Here is a 23,902-nt window from a genome sequence, read left to right as displayed (position 1 = left end):
TGCAGAGGACAGGCCTGATCCGACAGAATTTGGCCCAAGTACTGTAGTTTATGAGGCCTGCGTTAAGAGACCTGGTCTGTCGCCGTGCTCAGCCAGCCCCGGGTCTTCCTTCCTCAGGGATCTCAAGCCCAGTGTGCTCTTCCAGGAACTCGACAAGGACCGCAAACGGGCACAGCTGATCCTACAGCACATCCCTCATGTCATTCCACACAAAAATGTGAGTTGCAGTGGGGGCGACGCTCCTAAAAGTGTCTCTTTCCTCCCAGGCCCAACTCAAAGTTGTTATGGGATTGGGAATGACTGAGTGACATCATTCATCACACGCCGTCCCCTGTCCCTGCATCTGGTAGTAAATACAGCTTTACAAAGCAGACCTTCTTGGTTATATAGCTGCTCTGCAGCTTCTGCTCTTGGTCTTTGAACGTCCCAGAAGGCAGATTGCTAAATCTATGAACTAAAAGCATCCAGAGATTTGCCACCACCTCCCACCCCTCCTATCCCTCCCCCCCCTTTTTTTGGTCTTTTGAGTCTTCCATTGCCCAAGTGTGGCAGCTTTAACTAACCCAGCTATTCTGTGTGCCAAGTCATTTCTGGCCCTGTATCACCTGGCTGCCTGAAATCTGGTAGTGTCTGATTAAAAACACAAACCCTTGTCCTAAACCTGTGTGTCTAGGCCCTTACGTTTTGGACCTTAGCAACTCAACACTGTATCCTAGAGTCTGGGCTCCATGGACCTGCAGTGTGGGTGCTGGGTGCCCAAGGCTGCCAAGGGGGTTTAAATCTTTGAGAGGTAATAAGACACCACGTGACCCTGTAGACCAGGGTCCATGGTTCTAACCTTCCCTTGCACTGTCTTTTCAGTGGGGGAGTGTTTGTTTTGTTTGTTTTTTTGTTGGTACTGAGGTTTGAACTCGGGACTTCAAGCTTGCTAAGCAGGCTTTGAACTATCCTTTTTGCCTTATATTTTGAATAATGCTTTGTACTTTTTGCCCCAAACCAGTCTCTACCTCTTAAGCCAGGCCTACAACTCCCTGAGTGCAAGTTCAAATGGATTTTAAATTCCCAAAAGTGGTCTGACAAGACATCTCTGGCCCAGGACACAAACCAAGGCATCCCACTCTAGTTACATCCCAGGGGACTCCAATTTCAGTCGTTCTATGGCTTTTATGGAAACAATCACTTGTCCACCTTGTTTCAGTTCCTACCTTTGCTCCTTCCAGAGAGTTCTCCTGTTCCGAAACATGGTTACCAAGGAGAAGGAAAAGCTGGGGCTTGTGGAAACGAGCTCTGCCTCCCCACACGTCACTCACATCACCATCCGGAGATCCCGGATGTTGGAGGTGAGTGAGAGTTGTACACAGACCCTGTCCTGAGTCAGAGGTGGGTGCTGTGTCTATAGGATAGTGGGGGGGGCGGTAATTGATGGTTGGCATCCTTTCCTAGCACATTCCTCAGCAGACCCCAAGGTGGATCCCCTGCCCCACCAGCTGTTTCTATCACACAAATAGGGCCCAACCCCATAGAGTGTTGGATCCCCTTCTCGGTGCCATTGCTGAAAGAAACTCACTTGGCTCTGCTCTTCAGGGTGGGAGGGCCATTCCCCCTGTAGGAAACATCCTTCTCTCTGCTTCCCTGAAAGCATGCTTTGTCCCGAAACCCCAGATGTTCCTTCTAGTTATTAGACCTGAGAGCCCGTGGCCTTTTCTTGGTATGCCCACCAGGGGGCAGTGTCAGGAAGCTTGCACCTGACTCACACTGTCCTGGACTCTTACTCGGCTTCCAAAGTGGTTTGTATGGGGGGCCACACTTCTGTGGGCCTCCTGGGTTAACTCCAGTCCTGTAGGACCACCCTCCCTGGGGATATACTCTAGCTGCAGCTCTAGTACCTCAAAACTAGAGGCATCTCACATACACGATAGCCCAATCCTTGCCCTATCAAAAGCACCCCTGAGGTAAGAGAACTTTAGAATCTCAAATCAGGTGTAGGCTGACTCCAAAGCCAGACCTGGGAGCCAGGCCTGCCCTTCCCAGTTCAGTGTCCTCTGTGTCTGTGTGGTGAGATGTGGGGAGTGGGCACACAGTCGCCTTCTCAAGAGGCATGGGTGGTAAAATCTCCACCCCACCAGTCCCTGGAGGGCAGGAAGTGTGCAAGCGGCAGGGGGCTGGGGCCTTCGCTGCCTTCTAAAGAGGCTCTGGCAAGACATATCTGGATCCAGCCGCCCTTCCTGAGGACAGCCATGTGGTAACACATATGCTGTCCTTCTAATCCCCACAACCCCATGCTGAGTGGATTATGGTCAGGAGGTGAGGCTCAGAGCAGAAGTGACCTGGCATTCCAAGGGAGCTCGCCAGGCGCTCCGTGTGTCCTCAGAGCAGTGTCAGGAGAATGAGCCTCAAGCTGCACCCTGGGGTTTCAACGCTGCTACAGCTGCTTGCGTCCTTCCTGTTCCTCTCGTTTTTCCTTCTGACTTCATGTGCACAAGAAGTGCTTTGTGACTGTGTGTGCAAAACTGTGTTCCTATTCCTCATTGATGGAGGAATGGCCTTCACAGGTCATTTCTCCCTGTCTTGCTGACCCTGCAGTGTAGTTATGCAGGTTAGGCCTTTGCATTGCTAAGTGAGTCCAGCAGGGTGGCAGCAAGGGTTCCTCTAAACCCATCTCACTATGCTGGCAGATTGTCCCTTAGCTCTGTGACAAGGTGACCAGACTGAGGGACAGATGGGCAAGTGGATACTGTGGAAATCTATCTAATATCAGCAGAATAGGACCAATGCTGCGGCTGTAACTGGAAGAGAGAAGTGTGAAGGTTGATTTACAGCTCACTGTGTGACGATGTCTAAAGGCATCAGTTTGGCCCTGGTCTTAGGGCCTCTGGTATTGGGCCAGAAGAGCCCTGCTTAGGCTGTGCACTTCACTCAAGCCCATAATCACTGCTCCAAAATAAGAAGCTCAGTGCCCCATCTACCACCAATACAGGACAGTCAGAAGCCAGGAAGATCCATGAGCATGCAGTTGCACACTAAACTGTGAACCCGGAAGGTTTTTCCCTGGAGCCGGGCAGTTGTGTTCTAGAGATGGACGCCATGTGAATGGCCATATCTTGTGGTTTATGGTGGTGGTGGATTTTTTTTTGGTGGGTGGGGATCAAACACAGTTGTCTTACATGCTGTGCACACACTGGACCATGGGCTGCACTGAGCAAAGGGGCTGACCACAGCCTGAGGTGCTCCCTGCCCAGTTCACACAGACCCACCACCCGCCCCAGTTGTTCTCAGCCTGATTCCTCATGTGGGCTTCCCCGGTCTGGGGAAAGGCTCCAGAGAGGGAGGAGATGTTCATACCTTGTGGTACTGCTTAAGTCTCACATCTCTCCATGAGCTTAGAGAGGCACCTGACAGTCAAACAGGGAGAGAGATCTTGTCTGGGTTTTCATCACTCTGATGGCTGGTCGTGAGCTTGTCACGACTCGTTCTGTCTGAGGGCAGTGTCCCCAGAATGAATCATTGTTTCACAGGCCCTAATCAGAAACAAGGGAGAGTCCTGTCCTTGCTGGCCTGTGGGTCCTGACTTGCACACCTAAGTCATTATGCCAGGCAAGCGCAGGGGACCCTGCATAGGCGGCGGCTCCTGGCAGCCTACGGTCTGTGCTTGTCCCGCAGGACGGCTATGAGCAGCTGCGGCAGCTTTCCCAGCATGCCATGAAGGGCGTGATCCGTGTGAAGTTCGTCAATGATCTTGGTGTAGACGAGGCTGGGATCGACCAGGATGGCGTTTTCAAAGAGTTCTTAGAAGAAATCATCAAGAGGGTGTTTGACCCCGCACTCAACCTGTTCAAGGTGGTGGGGGCGGGGCGTGAGTGGGCTTGGCAGAGACTAATGAAGTAGAAGAGGAGACAGGTAACCTCTCTGTTCTCTCTGCCCTTTCTCCTGGCAGACAACCAGCGGGGACGAGCGGCTGTACCCCTCCCCAACGTCCTACATCCATGAGAATTACCTGCAGCTCTTTGAGTTCGTGGGGAAGATGCTAGGGAAGGCTGTGTACGAGGTAGGCCGTGCAGGAGCATGGGATAGGAGTGTAAAGTGACACGTGCACTGCTCTGCAGCCTGGTGAAACAGCCCAGGGCTAGATCACATCAGGGAATTGGGGCCAGAGCTGGGGTTTGCACGTGCTTTGCCCGTGTTAGCACGCTTAACCATCTCGGTCCCGTGGCATGCTTCTGCTTCCACTCTCCTCGCTCCTCTCTAGCTCTGTGGTAAAAGCAGAATTCACCTGGGTCTTCCACCAGCCCTCCTTGTCCTGAGATGTGGCTTTATTTTTGTTCATTTTGGTGTCGCATTGGAATTCGGGGCTGGCGGGGGGCGTCCTAAACACCCTCTGCCACTAAGCTCCACCCAGAGCCCAGGTTATACGAGCACTTCAGAGGGAGCCAGGCTCCTGGTCCTCGTCAAGCCCACCAACCAGCATGGGCAGGGGGTTTCATCCTGGCTAGGGAAAAGGCATGGACCCCTACTTGCCCTCTCTTTGCCCAGGGACTCTGTACACATTCTCAAGCACCCAGCTCCTCTCCTGTAAGTGGGAGAGCATCTGGGTTGATTCCTATTTACAAAGTAGGAGCAGACCAGCCTCGCATGGACAGACGCCATGTTCCCTTCAGGTACACGGCATAGTGAGGCTGACAGGAGTCCAGCAGCTGAAAAGTAGGGCCCTCCTGGTCCTTCCGGATTTCCCCTCATTTCCCAGACCTGTCAGCTTCCAATCCATTTTCCACATAGAGTTCAAGTCTGCCATTTACCCATACAGGGCCCTTGGTGGCAATATAGACTGTAGTCAGTTTACCACCTTTCCTTGTCTAACCCATCCTCCCTCTCTCCACCTGGAAGCAGGACTGTGGACTCCTCTAGGCAGTGTTTAAATGTCTCTTCCTCCTAGAAGCTTCCAGCCAGCCTCCAGTGAGAGGGTAGCCCTGCTCCTCTGCCTGTGGGTCGTGGCACTTGGCAGCAAGTGGCATTGGCAAGCCAAGGTTGCACTGGCCACTCACATTGAGAAAGGCCATGACACTGGCTCAGCAGTGGCCTAGCCTGGATTTTCTCCAGTCTCTGGCTTGGAGGCCTGTACCTGTGACCCCTGCACTCTAAGGTTCTCAACGATGAGAGGTATAGCTGTCCAGACTGAACTCTTAGAAGCCAGTGGTACCCTCAGGGCCCCTCCTGCAGTCTGAGCCAGAACCCTGGTCAGAGAAACCTCAGCTTTATGTCTTCCCTCGCAGGGGATCGTGGTGGACGTGCCCTTTGCTTCCTTCTTTCTGAGCCAGCTGCTCGGGCACCACCACAGCATCTTCTACAGCTCCGTGGACGAACTTCCTTCTCTCGACTCAGAGTTCTATAAAAATCTCACCTCCATTAAGGTCAGTGTCCAATGGCAGGTGACTCCCCTGAGCCCTCAGGACCCAACTTTACCCTGCTGACCCATCCAGCCCCCATGGGGTGATTGGCAGCCTGCCCTGCCCCATGTTCCGGATGGTTCTAGTTCTAGTTGTTCTTTGCTCCCCAGGGAGCAGGGTTGAGCACTTCCAGGGCCTGGTGCTCCTCAGCCCCAGCCAACCTTCCCACTCTCTTTACATCAGCGCTACGACGGGGATGTCGCAGACCTGGGCCTCACGCTGTCATATGACGAAGACGTCATGGGGCAGGTAGGTGGGCCTTCCTGAGGCCTGCCCCATTCCTGGGGCTCTCCTTGCCAGGAGCCCCACAAACGTCCCATCTGTCATCTGCTCTCGCCTCCTTCCATTCCTCCTCCCAACCTCCCTCCTCATGCACCTGGCCTTGGCACATCGCTCCTAGGAGAGCTTCCCCTAGAGCCCCTGTGCCTGTCACCTTTAGGGTGTCAAGGTGGCATGAGGAGTCCCTGTATATACTGCCCTGGTAACGACCAGCCAGTACAAATGGAGGTAGAGGACAGACCTCCTAAGAAGTGCTTCTGACAGAGCCTGTCCTTGTTTCCTGGTCAGTAATAGAACTGGGCCAGGCACAGTAGTTCACACCTGAAGCCAGCCTGGGCAGAAAAGTCCCTCTAAGATTCTTAACTCCAGTTAACCACTCAAAAGCTGGAAGCAGAGCTGTGGCTCAAAGTTGTAGAGTACTAGCTTTGAGCAGAAGATCTCAGGAACAGAGCCCAGGCTCTGCATTCAAACCCTAAAAACTGCAAGAAAAAAAAAAAAGACCCTCAGGGATAGGGCATCCCACACCCTAAGTTCAAGCCCCAGGATGAGGGAAAAAAAAAAAAACCACATCTTATTTTTCAGTAGCTGTACCAGCATTTATTCCATGCCCTGCTGTGGTCCTGAGTGCTAACACATTTCCTTAGGTGACATTCTGTATCTCATGAGCAAAAACTTCTCATATTGCTCATCTGAGGTCTGCTTGTTGATGCTTCAGCCCTGGGAACTTGCAGAGACAGGAAAAAAAATCACTCCCAAACACAGCATCTTTTTTTTTTTTATAATTAAAAGATTTTATTAACACTTTTTTTTAACATCATATTTCAAATGTCAAGTTTAACAAACAAGTATTCAAGAATGGAATCTCTATATGCAATCACTGGCACATAAATTTAAGAACAAAATTAAAATTAAGCTGAGTCTATATGTCATAGATACATATTGATCTATATATCAATATGTCTATAGAATATATATCATATGCTTATATGTCTATAGTTATATTTATATCTACAAGTTCATGCTCTTGTACTGTTTGGACCTAATATCTACATATCAGGGAGACCATGCGCCTTTTGTTCTTTTGGTTTTGACTTACCTCACTCAACATGATTTGCCATAGTTCCATCCACTTCTCAGAGAATGCTATTATTTTATCTTGTCTGGTGGCTATGTAGAATTCCATTGTATATATGTGCCACATTTTTTTTTTTTTTGCATCCATTCATCTGTAGTGGGGCATCTGGCCAAACACAGCATCTTAATTCCATCATTCTCATGGAGGTCAGCACTAGGCCCTTTCAGGAGGCTTTGTTTCCAGGTTAGAATTCTCTGGTAATGACTCCCCCTTTCCTCTCTTCTTCTCCCCTCCCCCAGCTTGTGTGCCATGAACTGATTCCTGGAGGGAAGACCATTCCTGTTACAAATGAAAACAAGTGAGTACAGCAATTGGATTTTTTTAAGGTCACCACTTGAAAAGACTTCATTCTGGCTCTCTGGGCTTAGGTTGAGAATTTATTAAGATAGATGGAAGCAGGAAGAAGCCATCGAAGTCGTAATGGAATTTGATGATTACAGTTCATAGCTGGAATTGTGTTAAATTCAATTTGCAAACTACGAACAGAGGATTTATTTTTTTTGCAGTAGCATTTTTAAGGTCAGAAGGCCCTGAGGCTGCAGTGTTAAGAAGGTAGCAATGGCTCTGCATGAGACAGGTGGACCCTGAGCCTTCAGACACAGGGAGGGCAGGGTAGACCAAGACATCTTGGTGGGACAGTTCTCTTGAATGGTCAGTGCTGAAGTCAGATCCAACCATGGGAGAGGTTATACATGACAGCCGGGTGGAGCATAGAGCCCCGCCCCCAGGGCCATCGCTGACCAGCAGAGGGTGGCAATGAGAACTGCCTGGGGTAAGTAGAGGTGGACAGCCTGTGTTAGAATGGGATTCCTATCCTGCCTTGAAACTGACACAGTAACTTGAGAACATCTCGGGGCTGAGATCTTTCCCCTCCTCGTAGGTGGTACTTGACCCCATGCTTCTAGCTTTCTCTCGGTGAAGCATCATTTGTAACCTCCTTCCAAGAATACTTAAGAGGGACAGTAATAGAAAAATTCCTATTTGGTTGTGTTACTATACATTCGCTGGATATTTTTAAAAATCAGACTATCAGGGTTAGAGCTGAGCATGATGGCTCATCCTAGCTGTCATCCTAGCTACTCAGGAGGCTGGGACCTGAGGATTGCAGTTCAAAGCAGCCCAAGCAGGAAAGTCTGTGAGACTCTTATCTCCTGTCAACCACCAAAAAGCTGAGAGTGCAGGACCAAATGATAGTGTGCTGTCCTTAAGCAAAGAAGCCTAGGGACAGCCTAGGATCTGAGTTCAAGCCCCAGGACCAGTGGCAAAGGGAAAAAAGGGTTTTACTAACTTTGACCTGGGCAGGAAAGTCTAAGACTTTTATTTCCACCACTAAAAGCTGGAAATAGGGCTGGGAAGCATGGCCTAGTTGTAGAGTATTTGCTTGGCGTGCACAAAGCACTAGGTTCGATTCCTGAGTACCACATACACAGAAAAAGCCAGAAATGGTGCTGTGGCTGAAGTGGTAAAGCAGAGTACTACACTAGCCTTGAGAAAGCAAGCTACGAGTAGAGCTCAAGTCTTAACATGCTAGCATTAGGCCAAAAGCCTAGGGACAGCACTTAGATCTTGAGTTCAAGCCCCAGGACTGGCAAAAAAATAAAATCCTGGAGAACGGAGTCAGCAGCCCTCTCTCAGATGCACTGTTCCTTGCATAACCCAGCGGCATCTGTGGCACATAGCCTCCAGCTTGTCCTCTTTCTTCATGGCTTCAGACTCTTGGTCCAGGTTGGCAGCATTTATGCTGACTTGTCAACATGACACCGTTTCCCTACTTTTAACGTTAGTCTGGGACTAACTCTTAACTGATGGAGCCCAGAAGAATGGGGTATAGACATCTGGATGCTAGGACCTGCAGGCAGAGTCGCCGTAATTCCTGACATCATGAGAGGGAGTCATCCTGAACCAGAGCCCCGGGGCTTGGGGACAAGGGAAGGAGGTGATGCCTGCTCTTAGAGCAGCCATGCTGTGCCATTCGGGAGAGGTGTCATCGTAGGTGTCCTGCTCCTTCTTCTGAGACCGTTTGTGTTTTTGCAGCGTCATTTATGTCATCTCCTCTCCCTTGTTCACAGAATTAGCTATATCCATCTGATGGCACATTTTCGAATGCACACTCAGATCAAAAACCAGACCGCCGCCCTCATCAGTGGGTTCCGTTCCATCATCAAGCCTGAGTGGATCCGAATGTTCTCAACCCCCGAGCTGCAGCGGCTCATCTCTGGAGACAACGCCGAGATCGACCTGGAAGATCTGAAGTAAGACTTGGAGGTTTCTCTGGAGTAGAGAAGGGCGGCATGCTTAGGCCTCACAGAGGGAGAGTGCTCCCTTCATGGACCTCCTTTTTGTGGTGGGGCTGGGGCTCACCAAAAGTCTAGCCAAGGGTGTCGTGGGACCTTGGGCTGGCTTCTCCCCAACTGCATGGCCTTGTTAGCTGCCAGGGAAAAGGGGGCCATTAAGACGTGAACTTGGGACCTTAACACTCCCCAGTTCTGCAGACTCTCCTGTCTGTGTCCCTAAACTGACTGCCTGTGGGGACCCCACTGAGCCCTGTGTCTGGATTGTTTTCAGGAAGCACACGGTGTACTACGGCGGTTTTCACGGAAGCCACAGGGTCATCATCTGGCTCTGGGATATTCTAGCGTCCGACTTCACACCTGATGAGAGAGCTATGTTTCTGAAGGTATTTCATCACCTACATGTATGCGCTTGGTGTGTGATATTTTCCTGAACCTAGAAGGCCACAGGAGCAGCCACACCAAGAATCAGGGGATTTTTAGACGATCCTAGATCATCAACATCAGCCAAGCAGTAACCAGAAGAAGGGCTTAAGGGCTGAGGCCCTGCCTGCTGCCCACCCCGTACTGTGGAGCTGGTCCCTGCATAGGAGTTAATCCGAAATAATTGACAGTATAGAATTTTCTATGTTTTTTTTTCTACCAGTCTTGGGGCTTGAACTCAGGGCTTAAGCACTGTCTTTGGGCTTTCCTCAAGGCTAGAGCTCTACCACTTGAGCCCACAGCACCACTTCCAGCTTTTTCTGTACATGTGATACTGAGGAATCAAACCCAGGTATTCCTGCATGCTAGGCAAGCACTCTACTACTAGGCCAAACTCCACAGTATAGAATTTTCAACTATCTACATTTCTGTCTACCAAGGATCTCCCTCTCTCTCTCTCCTCTCTCCCTCTCTCTCTCTCCTCTCTCCCTCTCTCTCTCTCCCTCCTCTCTCTCTCTCTCTCTCTCTCTCTCTCTCTCTCTCTCTCTCTCTCTCTCTCTCTCTCTCTCTGTCTCTCTTTCTTTCACACACACACACACACACACACACACACATATACACAGTGTCCCAATAAAACACAGTGCTGGGCTCGAGGTATGGCTTAAGTGGTTAAGCACAAGCATGAGGCCCTGAATTCAAATCCCAGTACTGCCAAAAGAAAACCCACAAATAATTGCTTAGGTTGCTATCGGTGTGTGTTTTGGCAAATGGAGCGGCTGATCAGTTCTTATCCAAATATTAGTAAAGTTGTGATTTCTACACTGCATGCCCCCCCCCCAAAAAAAATGTCACTGCATTTTGGTGGCACACACTCAACAGAGAGTTATAGGACACTGGATGACATCATACTTGTCTGTGTGTGTTACACGTAGGCACAGTTTTATAAAAATGGAATCATTTCACTACCTGCTTCCACACTCTGAAAAGCCTTAACGCCCCGCCGTACCCTGAACAGCTTGTGTGGCCTCTGTGGCGAAGGCAAGATGGTGATGTCATTTCAGTGGCAGTGACAGCTGCCCTCCCTCACCCTGGCTGGTCCTTTCAGACTAGGTCCCCTCCTATTGAGGCCTCCCCAGGGCCTCGGCATGACACCAGGTGCCCTGTACCAGGGCTCCCACTGCCCAACTCAGGGACCTCACCCCTTCCCCGCCACCCTCCCGGGCTGCCGCCGTCTTCTCCCAGGACACAAGCATCATTTACCACTGCCTACCACAGGCCTGCAAGAGACCTGCCTCCTCCTAGAAGTCACCAGTGCCCACACCTGAGTTGCACCTAAACTCTCAGGCACGCGCTCTGTCACAAGCCCCAGTCCCGCCTCATGGCCAAGCGTCCTGCCCGAAAGAGCAGGCACCCCCCACCCCCATCCTGTCCCTTCTGACCCTGCCTCGTCTTGCAGTTTGTGACCAGCTGCTCCAGGCCCCCACTCCTGGGATTCGCCTACCTCAAGCCTCCGTTCTCCATCCGCTGCGTGGAAGTGTCGGACGATCAGGTACCTCGCTAGGGCAGGCCTCCTTGACCTGCGCTCCGCTGGCTCCTGTGCCTACCACGCGGGGCCTTCCCTGGGTCTGCCAAATCAAGGCGGGCGCTGGGCTCCTCGGGGCCTGGCGAGGAGGGTCTGTAGTTCTAGCACAACAGCTAGCCATGTACAACACCCATGGAGGCCTTCCTCTTCCTCTTCACTGGGGGAGGGGAATCAAGACCCATGGCCTGGAGGTGTTGCCGCCTCTCGTGGTGGCACGGTGTGAGTGCCTTGCTGGCTCCCTGTGTGAGTCAGCGGGTCTCTGAACTTGAGGGAAAGTTGGCCCAGGTGACCGCTGGCCATGGCCTGCAGCCCTGCTGAAGCGGAGACGAAGACTTTCGGATCTAAAGTCTTCTTAACACATGATGCTTCTTGAACCTCCCCCGCTGCTGATGGGCTGTTAACCACGTAGTGTGTCCCTGACCCTGTCCACTGCCGAGTTCCCTGAGGGGTCTCGGAGCTGGTGTTTTCTTTTCCATTCTCGGCCTCCCAGGCCATTGCCCTGAGGCTTGACCTCAAACCATGGGCCTGCACCCACCACGCATGCTCCAGTTGGTGCCCAGAGGCTGCCCAGGTCCCTAAACCAGGCGTCCCCTGAGCCATCCCTAACCAGAGTGGTGATGTGCCCTCACAGGACACTGGAGACACCTTGGGCAGCGTCCTCCGGGGCTTCTTCACCATCCGGAAGCGAGAGCCGGGCGGCCGGCTGCCCACCTCCTCCACCTGCTTCAACCTGCTCAAACTGCCCAACTACAGCAAGAAGAGCGCCCTCCGCGACAAGCTGCGCTACGCCATCAGCATGAACACGGGTTTCGAGCTGTCCTAGCCGGGCTGCATCAACCCCGCGTCCTCTCCGCAGCCCTGAGACTCCTGGGCCGAGATCCTCCAGGAAACAGGACTGGGCAGGGACTGCTGGAAATAAACCTCCCATCCCATCCCCTTGGTCCTCTCCATGCTTTCAGGGGCCCACAGCCTGGGCCAGCAACGTCGAGGCAGAGGGGCTCCCCTGCTTGGGCTTTCAGTGGGTCTTCCTTATTCTTCCATGGGCCATGTGTGACGAGCCCCCGGAACTGTGGCAGTCTACAGTGCTCTCTGTGGCGTGGCCCGTCCCACGTGAGGTCCTCTCCTTCCATTCTGAAAACGCTACTCAGGTAAGGCCTTGTCTAGCCGCTGTGCACCTGACAAGACCCCACCTCCGACCTGTCCACGGCCGCCTCTTCCCCGGCAGCCTGGCCCAGCTGCTGCCCCTGGGAGGCCGCCCAGCTCAGGAAGTTCAGGGCACCGTCCCCACCGCAAAGCCACGTGTTCTGCCCCACCACCCACCTTTCCAGGTTTCCTGGGGTCCTCACCAGCCCACCCCACTCGTAACCCGCACAGCTGGCTGCCGCCTTCCGCCGGTTTTCTGTCTAATGAGGAGGCTGCCGCCCAGGCTTCTGCCCACCTGGCTGGTGCCTTCACTGTAGTCTGCAAATTCCTGGGAATCATAGGCCCAGCAGGGGAGCCCAGGAGGCTGGGGGGACCCCCACACCCTTATAACCCCCCCCCCCAGTGTAGTTCCTGCCTTTTCTTTCTATTTTGTTTGATCCTTTTAACTTCAATTCTTGTTTTGTTTTGTTTTTATTTGTTTGCCAGTCCTGGGGCTTGAACTCAGGGCCTGAGCGCTGTCCTTGAGCTTTCTCAAGGCTAGAGCTCTACCACTTGAACCACAGCACCACTTCCGGCTTTTTCTGTGTATGTGGTACTGAGGAATCGAACCCAGGGCTTTGTGCATGCTAGACAAGCAATCTACAACTAGCCACATTCCTGGCCCTTAACTTCATTTCTTTTTAAACCCATCATGCTCCTTTTCCATGTTCCCATGAGAATTGACTCAGAATCAGGACACCACCTCCCACCCCCCATTCCTCTGGCACCCCCCCCCCACCAGACAGAAGCCAGGGCCTGGCCTGCTCTCTCTGCTCCTGCCATGGCCTCACCACTCTTAAAAGCCAGGAACATGAGTCAGGAAAGCAGACAGGCTCGTCTCCTTGGCTCTCATCAAGGCTGCAGCCAGCCCTCCGTCTGCTGGGATGGCAGTGGCCCGTGCGTGAGCAAGGACTTGAAGGAGGAAGGCGGGGCTGTCCCTCTGCTCCTGCACACTTCCACCTTTGAGGCTGGGCTGGCCGCATTAGACTATCTGTCCATAAATGCCGGCGCCCAGTTAACTGTCCACCTGCCCAGCTGGAACCTTCCTGAGCCAGAGCCGGGCAGTGGGGGATCCGGTGGCTTACAGCTCCCACACCCACACCTGTCTGTCCTCCTGGCCAGGGTGGGCTTGGCACGGTACCGCTGTCCTCTCCAGCAGGTTGCACTGAGGCACTAGGTCTACTTTCATAGCTGGTGTTGCGTTGAGACATTGTGGGCTTGGTTTTTGTAGATAGCTTATGGATTGAGGTGTATGGAAGACTTTATTAAATTTGTACTTGAGCGCACAGTGTCTGTGTTCTGCTCTTATCCCGCTGTGCATCTGGACGGCTTGGGATTGGGTGTCTGGGTTCAGTGCACACGGAGCTGACCCAAGGGGGTGAGAAAACTGTGCTGAGCTGTAGCCCCTGTAGAGAGTCGGCTGCTTTTCTCACGCTTGTCAGTAGCGGCATATTGCCCTCCCTACCCCCGCCCCCCCACCATGTCCCTTCCCAGAAGCAGCCAGTGCCTCGGGCTCATGACTGCTGCTACAGCCCATTTGACACACAGTAGCTTACAAAAGGGTGGCGATGTTGGCTGAGGGACACTTGAGAACCAGATGAGTATGAAGGAGAATCACAGTGCATCTCACAGCCACCTTGCTGACAGCTTTGTACATCTGAAGGCCACTGAAGATGAGCCCAAGGGAAAACAGGGAAGTGCAGGAAAGGAAGGGAGCCCCGGAGGCCTGGGGCCTGTCCCTAGCCATGCTGGTTCCTGGCACCCAGAGGACTCAGTACACCCAACTTTCGCACACCCCACAGTCCACCCTGCTTTTATAAAGTACTGTCGAGCCCCCAGACCACACTGGTGGAGTACATCCTGACATCGAACTCCTTGCTTACGGTATTTCTAAATGATTACAGCAAGAGGAAGTGTCTTTGTAACGGGGAAGAACGGGGCTCTGTGCTGACAGGACGTGTACGTGCCTAAGAGCCTGGAGATGGAGTATCTCAGCCTGGAAATGCCGGTCTGAGCAGCTGGGGACAGCAACAAAGCCATAGCCTATCGCCTCCTTCAGTAGGTAACATACTGCTGAGAGTGGAAGATGGAGCAGATGGTGGCTCCCCTCAGTGTGGCTAATAGATAAATGCGGGTTCTTCTGGTCGCCAGCTGATTTCTAACACTGGAAACCGATCAGTTGACCTGATGGACTGAAGAACAGCGAAAAGAGACTCATTTCATGAACTTCTCAAAACTAACAGGAGCCAGGTGTAGTCGTATGTGCCTGTCGTCCCAGCACTTGGGAAAATGAAGCAGGAGGACTGTGCACACGAGGCCAGCCCAGGCTACATAGTAAGATGGCTGTGATCCTATCTGCAGCTCCTGGCCGTGAGTCACCAATTCCAGCTCTACCCCCATCTCCTGTGGAAAGCGAATGGTGATAAGAATTTACTTAGGGGGCCGGGAGTTTGGCCTAGTGGTTAAAGTGCTTGCCTAGCATGCATGAAGACCCGGGTTCGATTCCACGGTACCACATACATAGAAAGAAGCCGGAAGTGGTGCTGAGGCTCAAGTGGTAGAGCTCTAGCCTTGAGAAAGTCCAAGGACAGTGCTCAGGCCCTGAGCTCAAGCCCAGGACTGGCAAAAAAAAAAAATAATAATAAGTTACTTGGACCGAGAGTTTGGCCTAGTGGTAGAGTGCTTGCCTAGAATGCATGAAGACCCGGGTTTGATTCCTCTGTGCCACATACATAGAAAAAAGCTGAAAGTGGTGCTATGGCTCAAGTGGTAGAGCTCTAGCCCTGAGAAAACCCAAAAACAGTGCTCAGGCCCTGAGTTTAGAATTCACTCGGGTAGCTCATAAGATGCATGGAGCTCCAAACTAGAGCCTCTCTCCCCTGTGCCAGTGACAGCAAACAGTGCTTAAGCAAAGGACTTTAGAAGAATCTAGACTATGCCATCTCTGGTCACCTCACTGTGCCCCTGAAGCCTTTAATCTGTCCCCCACCCTCCACCCCTGACCCCTAACAAGGTCAGCTCTGGGCCAGGCTCTGCTCAGACCTCTACACAAATGGTTGTTTCGCCCACCCAGGGGTTGTGGGAACTAAGTGCAGTTGACTGATTCTGTGGGATGCGGAGGTGAATTGGCCTGCAGGATTTCACACTAGAGAACGCCACCGCTGGGTCTGGGAAGGTCTGGAGCCCAAGCTATGGGCTCAGATAGTAGGGAGAGATGGGTTCAGAAGTGGTCCCTAGAGGGGACACAGAGTCAGAAGCTGTAGACACACAGTGACACTAGGCAGCCCTGCTAGGCCTCTGCCACCATGTTCCTCTCCCTACAGTGGGCCAGCCTGGCTGTCCAGTGAGGGAACGTCACCTGCCCCATGTGTGTGGCAAGGACGAGGTGTGCAGTCTACTTGATGGATTTGTCACCAGCACAGATGGTGCCAGATGGGCTGGGCAGCTGGCAGGTGTTCCAAGCAAAAGCCAGCTCAGCAAGCCAGACTACCCAGGAGTCAAGGCTTGCCTTCTATCATCCAAACAGACCTGGAGGAACCCTTGTGCTCTGGGCTAGGTGGGATGTCAGGACTGCAGCCACTGGCAGCGTGGACCCCATACCTGCCCCATGCCTCCCCATGCCATACCTTTCTGTACCTCCCCCATACCTCCCCATAGCTACCCTCATAACTCCGCATACCTGCCCCCATAGAACTTGCTGGCTTTTCCATGAGGAAGGAACCCTAACTAGTCTGGGGGAAGACGAGTGATCACATTCCCCTAGGAGAGTGTGTGTGTGTGTGTGTGTGTGTGTGTGTGTGTGTGTGTGTGTGTATAAGAGAGAAAGATACTGGAGTTTGATGGGCTTAGGGCTTCACACTTGCTAAGCAGGTACTCTACCACTGAGCCATGCCTCCTGTCTCCTCTCTTTTTTTTTTTTTTGCTCAGTTATTTTCCCCATCAGGTCTCACTTCCTTCCCTAGGCATACTGCTAAGCAACTACCTGTTTTATGCTCCCTTTCTGTAGCTAAGCTGATAAGCACACATCACTGTGCCCACCTGTTAATGGATCATTTATCTGCCGAGGCTGTGATCCTCCAAAACTCAGCCTCCCAAGTAGGGAAGATTACAGGCCTGAATCTCTGCAGCATGCCATGGATGTGAAGGAGATGCAAGGATCTTCAGGGAAAATAGAGAAAATTCAGGAGAAGAAACAAAACTGGAATACCAGAACTTCCAGGACTTGCAGTACTCTTGCATTCTAAACGATTCTTCACAATCTTATAGGGACACATTAGAAATGTGCTCTTAGGTGATTTTGTGCTACATAAACGTAATAGCTGGGAATATGGCTTAGTGTAGAGTGATTGCCTAGCATGCATGAGGCCCTGGGTTTGATTCCTCAATACACAAACAAAACATATATATATATGTATATATGCTGAGCTTTGGCTCTGGATTGAATGGTGTCTGAAAGCAAAGTTAGTTCTATGATTACCAGAAGTTTTTTTTTAGATCTTTCCTAGAAAGCAGGCAGGATAAAGGAGGCTGACTCAGGACTTGGGCACTGTCCTTTAGCTTTTTAACTCTGCAATATGAGCCACAGCTCCACTTCCAGCTTTTCTGGTGGTTAATAAGAGTCTCACAGACTTTCCTTCCCCAGCTGACTTTGAAGCACAATCCTCAAGTCTCATCCTCCTGAGTAGCTAGGATTACAGGTGTGAGCCTCCAGAGCCTGACAAAACCCAGCTTTTTTTGAACCCTGCCCATAGTCACCCAACACATGTTGCTACATCCTATAAGTCCTTCTTTACAGCTTCTTTCCAGGTTCTCCTCCCCACCCTTCCCCAAGGTTTGTGCGATGAAGAATACATTCTAGAGCCAGGAGTTTGGCCTAGTGGTAGAGTGCTTGCCTAACATGTATGAAGACCCGGGTTCGATTCCTCAGTACCCTATACACAGAAAAAAAAAAACAAACGGGCAGGGAGTTTAGCCTAGTGGTAGAGTGCTTGCCTAGCTCGGTACCATATACATTGGAAAAAAAAGCTGCAAGTGGTGCTGAGGCTCAAGTGGTAGAGCTCTAGCCTTGAGAAAGTCCAAGGACAGTGCTCAGGCCCTGAGCTCAAGCCCAGGACTGGCAAAACAAAACAAAACAAAAAAAATACATTCTAATATTTACCCTAAGGGCAGCCATCTCACAGGAGGAAGGCACTGGCTGGGTATACAGCTGCAAACAGCACTCTGGGGAATGGAGAGACAAGGCAGCCCAGAGAAGTGGCATCTGGAATGGCAGCTGGAAGAAACCGGCAATGGCAGAGGCTCCAGTGGAGGGGGGGGGGGCAGTGTCACACCATTTCTCCGTGTCTTTAATCTTTAAATTTGCATGATTTAATGTGAAATGTAATTTCAAGATACTGAATGATGGTGGTTGAACGCGTCCGTGCTGATTAATTAGTCAGATTTGTGAGTATTTGGCTCTCGGAGATCTATGGCCCTGATGCCTCATTGGCTCAAATCTCTGAGAAATTTCTCTTGAAGAGCCTTGGGGCTGGGGCATCTATTTTAGGGGCTGGTTTAGAAAGGTAAACTGCCTCTCTTCCCCTCTCCCCAAAGCAGTTCAGAGTCCACATCTCCCTCTGAAGTCTCCATTCTTTGAGATCAATGAGGACGTTGTCCTAGGAAACCACAACCATCAAAGCCACACCATGCCTCCCTCGGAGGCCACGGCAGACATTACTAATGGATTACCAAATTTCTTCCCCTTAAACCCAGCTGGGTCCTCAGGCTCCTTCTCCAGTGACAATCATTTGGAACTGGCATTCATTTTCCTTCCGAGGCATAAACCCTCTTTTGCTTTCAACAGAACAGAGAGAGGAGGAAGGAAGCTAGGTTTTGATCCAGAAGTTAGGCCCTGGCTGCTTGCTTACTGACAGCGAGTGGCCCATCACTCTACCTTGTCTGGGTGTTCCTTTGTCCATTAGCGTGGTATTCCAGGATGAAAACTCATGAGAGACAATCAGGAGGAAAAGTTCTCTGTGTATCCTAGTGCTCGAGTCCATCACCAACAGAGCGATGTCTGCCGATGTCCATTTAGTGAGATGGTCTTTCCTGGCAGGGGTACCCCAGTGAGCCTAGGATCCTCTCCCATCCTTCCTCCATGGCTCTATGTGCATCCAGGCTGGGCACCAGCCAGCTGTCACTCACGTTTTCAGACTTCAAGGGGCCAAAGGCTTTGGTGACCTTAGGGCACCCCCAGGGGTGGGGAGGGGGACATCATTCTCCATGGACGACCCTCTGTGTCTTCAGCCATCTCAAGGGTAGAGGGCCGGTCAGTATAGGCAGGGGACAAGCTTCTAGTCTCTCCCCCCACCCCCAGCTTTTCCTTCACGTCTGTTTTCCGGGCAATCTCTGCTCAAATCCACACCAACATGCATTACAGAAAACCTAAGAAACTGCAGCTAATGGAAGCAAATGCTAATCATAATCACCACACTTGCAGGTGAACTCTGTGGTGTGCAAACACATGCATCTATGTTTTTAGAGTTCAGGTGATCCCTTACCTAGCATTTGGTGGTTTTTTTTCCTTCTCTGACTAGCTGATAATTATTATCCTGTAGAAAGAACCGCTTGATACTTCTTCCAGACTTTCTTTTCGTTTCTTTTTTGTCAGCCTTGGGACTTGAACTCAAGGCCTGGGCACTGTCCCTGAGTGCTTTTGCACAAGGTTTAGTGCCCTACCACTTTGAGCCACACAGCCACTTCCAATTTTTGTTTTGTTTGTTTTTGTCAGTCGTGGAGCTTGGACTCTGGGCTTGCGTGTTATTCCTGAGCTCTTCAACTGAAGGCTACCACCCCACCCCATGGGCCTGGGTGTTGTCCCTGTGCTATTCAGCTCAAGGCTACCACTAGCCTACCCCTTGAGCCACTTCTGGTTTTCTAGTGGTTAATTGGAGATAAGAATCTCAGGGTCTTTAGTGCCCAGGCTGGCTTTGAACCACGATCCTCAGACCTCAGCCTCAGATCCTCCTGAGTGGCTAGGATTACAGGTGTGAGCCACTGCACCAGGCCCCACTTCCAGTTTTCTGGTGATTAATTGGAGATAAGGGTCTTATGGATTCTCTTTGATCCTCAGATCTCAGTTTCCCCAGTAGCTAGGATGATAGCCATGAGCCAACAGTGTCTGTTTTCTTCCACACTCTTCGGGGAAAAATGTTTACTTATTTAATTACTAACTACTCCCTAGCTTGGGGATTTGGGGTAGCAACACTGTATTGAACAAAGTCCTCGTGGCTCTAACCACTGCCCTATCCCGAGAGAGGCTCGGGCATGGACTTGGAAGCTTATGAAGCCTTATTTCCATTTCTTCTTCCCCCACAGAGCAGTCAGCATCTCCCCCTCCCCCGCCCTCAGCACATGGCCAGGTGGAGAGCCCCAGGCATAGCTCTCCCTCCAGCGGCTGGCATTCGACAGCTGGACTTCCAGATGAAGCCCATCTCTTCCCTCCCACCCTCAGAGCACCTTGAATGTGTGCGGTGTGGCTGGGGCAGGGTTGCTAAGAGCACAACCTCCACCGTCCTCCCTTCCTCCATGCACGCGTCTCTACTCAAGGCCTGCCGCTCACACCTCGTGGTGGGGCAGTGAGTTTCTGAGTTATAGCAAAGCTTATTTCCCTGTACAGCTCCCACGGAGTTAACAGATGTACGCACGTCTGAGGCAGTCAGGCGGCAAGAGGCTTTGGGGCCCGAGCGTTCCCGTTTTGACAGTGTGTAATCGAGGTGAAGCCATAAATTTTATAAACCAGAATAAACGACCCTTAGCAACATATGTCTGCTCGACCCTTCCAAGGTGATCATAAATAAAGGCCCCTGCTAGCCGGGGCAGGGTTGTGGCATTGCACGTGGCCACGAGGTTTGGGAGCAGACCCTGGGTGTTTCTAGGACCCCCCCCCCACCCCGTGTGTGGAGAGAGGTCACCTTAGATCCTCTTTCTCCTGGGTCCATTCATTCAGTCAGTTCCCTCGAGTGCCCTTGCCCCTGTGCCACCCTGAATTGGCACCTGAACTGGAGCTTCCTGGGTTGATAGTACACTCATTTTTCTCTCTGAGAGAACACAGCCTTCCCGCTTAGTTGTCTAGGACACTCTTGTCTGTTGCCTGGCTCAGACGTTCATCTCAAGGGAATGTGAGGAGCAAGGTTCTTGTCTGGGCTCTGCTGTTGCTGACCGAAAGACTGGCTTGATGGGGATCACCATAAGGAGATGTAATGTCACTGGGGCCTTCTGACTCCCACCTGTAATCCCAGCTATTCAGGAGGCTGAGATCTGAGGACTGTGGTTTGAAGCCTGACTGGGCAGGAAAGTCTGTGACAGTTTTATCTGCAATTAAATCACAGGGGAAAAAAATACGGTAAGTGGCACTCTGGGTCAAGTGGTAGAATGTTAGCCGTGAGCAAAAAGCCCTGGGATCATGCCCAGGCCCAGAGGTCCTAAAGTTTAAAGGAGAAAAAAAAAAAAGAGATATAACGTCTCTGAACATTTAAAATATTACTAATGGAAATGAATTCCAGCAAATGAAAGCATAGGGTTTTTGTTGGTGATGGTGGTGGTGGTGTTTGTTTTTGCTTTTGAGTGTTTTCTTTATCTTTGGGGGGGTATAAAATGGGGAGGAGGTGCAGAAAGGGAGGGGTGAAGAGTGAGCAAATACATTCTGTTTAAATTTTGCTCAAGGCTGGCACTCTACTACCTGAGCCACAACTCCACTTCCAGCTTTTTGTTAGTTCACTGGCAATAGCATCTCACAGACTTTCAGGGCCAGGCTGGTTTCCTCAGCCCTCAGCTTCCTGAGTCACTAGGATTGGGGGTAGGGGCACCCAGCTTGCTTTCTTGGAGTTTTCAATCCCATCTTCTCTTAGAACAGAGAAGCCAGGAGACAAGGCAAATGAAAACTGCACCTCAGATGCACTGCAAAGGAGAATTTATTTCTCTCTGCAATCAAGGGAGGGCCAGCTTGGGTCCAGCGTTGCCAGCGAAATCCTCAAGTCCTGTCACGCGGGAAGGATGAGCCACAAATCCTTCCCGGCCCTGATTGATGTAGCATTCAGGTGGAATTTATTATACAAAGAATTTATTATACAAAGAATTTTATTCAATTAAACTTGAAATGTGTGTAGGTTCTTAAAGGTTCAGTGGCCATCTCTGAGATGGGGTGGTCATAAAACTGGAAGGTGTCAGGGAGGAGACAGGGGTGACATTGTCGCTGACAGGAGATGCAGAATTGGGACGTTTGTCATTGGGGGTTGTTACAAGATCGGGCTATGGAAATTGCACCATGAAAAATGCACATTAACAATAGCCATGAAGTATCAGTTAAGGGAAACTAGGTTGAGAAATGAGGCCGAAGGAGCTATTAGTGTCTGGCATTGTTTACAGCAGCCTAGGTGATGATTAAAAGGCCGTCGAGTGGCTGGGCACGGGTGGCTCACGCCTGTTATCCTAGCCAGAGGCTGAGATCTGAGGATTGTATGGTTTGAAGTCAGTCTGGGCAAGAAAGTCCATGAGACTCTTATCTCCAAAAAGCCAGAAGTGGAGCTGGGCCTCCGGTAGTGGAGCTCTAGTCTGGAGCAAACGAAGCTCAGGGACAGTGCCCAGGACCTGAGTTCAAGTTCCAGGACTGGAAAAAGAAAAAAAAAGTTATCAAGTTGGGGGGAAGGGGGTTAAGGAGCATTGGGCCCTGAATCATGAGATCAAATCTCAGGCCAAGCCCTCTGGGCCTCAGTTTCCCCACCTGCAGAACAGTGTCCGCTCCTCCTCCACAGCTGCTGTGGGGTTCTGATGGAATCAGGGGATGCACTTGGCACTGGGCCCTTTTGCAGTGCTGGCTGACACCACTGCTGGGGGTTTCTTGGGATGACGCTGCCACACACTCTTCCTGGGAGCACTTTTAAGGGAACATTTTTTAGAGGGGTGCAAAAGGTACAAGGAGTGTGAAAAACTCAGTCCTCCAGTTGTCAAGATGAGATGCTTTCGTGCAATACCTTCTAGTTTTTCATGCCAATTATCATGTCATTTTCAAGTCAAATTACACACGCACACACACACACACACACACACACAGATCTATGTATGCTATGACCTGTGTCACCGTGTACGTAAACACAGCCTGCTCTTTGTTTTGCAGTCCTGCATTCGAGTATGAATGAACAAAGAACGAGTCATGAGAATTTCCAGAGCTCGTGTGTTAACTCTAGGACTTTAGTCCATATTATTCTCACTTGGCTCAAGATACAGGCAGATGCATTGACCAGTGTATTTAGGAGGACACTTTCCCTTTTGCCTGGGGCTGTGCTATGGCAGTACAGAAGAGCAGCCTACCCTCTGTGTCACCCATGCCAGTGCCATTCTAACCAGCCTGGTGGCACAGAAACCCCTGCATCTGGATGTTCTCCAGAGCAAAGCTTGGCTGGTGGAACCTGAATGCTGAGTTCCAGCCTGTGACAGCCATGCAGGAAAGACCAGAAGGGCGTTGCACACACACACACCTGATCTTTTCTACGACTACAAGTGTACACTGCTGTTTCTCACATACATCTTGCTGAAGCCCGGCCTTGGGGGCTTCTGTGGGCACAGCTGAGCCATAGCGACACGCTCTGGGCTATCTGCCTTCCTGGCTGGCCTGGAGAAACTGCATAGCAGTTAAGTGCTCTGAGCTGCTCTTTCGGTTTCCAGTCCTGCTGAACATCTGCCTTACATACATCCCTTTCACCATGTGGCAGTGGACAGGACCTCCCGGGACTTTTCCTCCCTGTCGGGTACCTGCATCTCGTCCTCTGCACCCCTAATCTGCAGACTTACTAATAGACATGTTCTGCTTACACAGGTAGTGGGTGAACCGTGAGGTTTGTGCCTGTGGCTGACGCCTAACATTTGCTCATTTGCCACCCAGGAAGATGGCAGCAGAGACAAGCCTGGCATGGCTTGCAGGGAGCCTGCTGTTAAATAGGAGCTTAATAAATAAAGGATTGCCAGCAGGTAAGCCCTGACAGTGGCATGAGTCTGCCCTTTCCCAGTCACCATCAGCAGTGAGCAAGGGAGAATCCTTTGGTTCTCTGGGCGGCCTCTCTGCCCTTCATAAATACACATCTGTCCAAGGACACAGCTGGCACTGGTGATGGTGTTGGGCTGCAGAGGGGGTGGCAGTGACAGTGGAGTAACACATCGCACAAAGTCTGTCCGTGACAGCCTGGCCGCCACCTGTGACCTCACTTCTGCAGTAAACTGGCCTCCCCCACCGTGTTAAAGGGGGTTCTCCAGGTCACACCTCTACGTTGCAATCCAAGGCCAGCGCTGCGGAGACCATGGCTCTGAAACAACCCTTCCCCACCCTGTGGCAGTGATGGGTAGCTCAGAGACCACCAAACTTCCCAATCCTGCCTGCTTCCCCTTTGTCAATGCGACATTGAAAGTACCACTGACACAAGTAAATCACACTTTCACTTCCAAGAGCCTCAGCACCATCTTGAACAATGCAAGCTGGCAGAGGGAGGGGGTTCATGCTTGAATGCATCATCCCCTCTCTCCCCCTACACACACACAC

The 23,902-nt window shown here is 51.3% G+C and overlaps 1 protein-coding gene across 1 annotated transcript in view; it reads left to right on the top strand.

Moving 5' to 3' along the window:
• The window catches only part of Ube3b (ubiquitin protein ligase E3B), a 39,405-nt gene extending 25,786 nt beyond the window's left edge, over positions 1-13,619 (top strand). Inside the window, exons 19-29 of the mRNA XM_090320305.1 lie at positions 118-217; positions 1,221-1,340; positions 3,661-3,837; positions 3,935-4,045; positions 5,268-5,405; positions 5,625-5,690; positions 7,095-7,153; positions 8,925-9,107; positions 9,421-9,532; positions 11,026-11,118; positions 11,783-13,619. Coding sequence (XP_090176431.1) covers positions 118-217; positions 1,221-1,340; positions 3,661-3,837; positions 3,935-4,045; positions 5,268-5,405; positions 5,625-5,690; positions 7,095-7,153; positions 8,925-9,107; positions 9,421-9,532; positions 11,026-11,118; positions 11,783-11,974 — 1,351 coding nt within the window. The 3' untranslated portion in view covers positions 11,975-13,619. The remainder of the gene's footprint in view (positions 1-117; positions 218-1,220; positions 1,341-3,660; positions 3,838-3,934; positions 4,046-5,267; positions 5,406-5,624; positions 5,691-7,094; positions 7,154-8,924; positions 9,108-9,420; positions 9,533-11,025; positions 11,119-11,782) is intronic.
• Positions 13,620-23,902: the final 10,283 nt, after the last annotated feature.

Source organism: Megascapheus bottae, chromosome 28 (assembly GCF_031878675.1).
Source record: "Megascapheus bottae isolate mThoBot1 chromosome 28, mThoBot2.hap1, whole genome shotgun sequence".
Classification (NCBI taxonomy): domain Eukaryota; kingdom Metazoa; phylum Chordata; class Mammalia; order Rodentia; family Geomyidae; genus Megascapheus; species Megascapheus bottae.
This window is presented reverse-complemented; position numbering and strand designations above follow the sequence as displayed.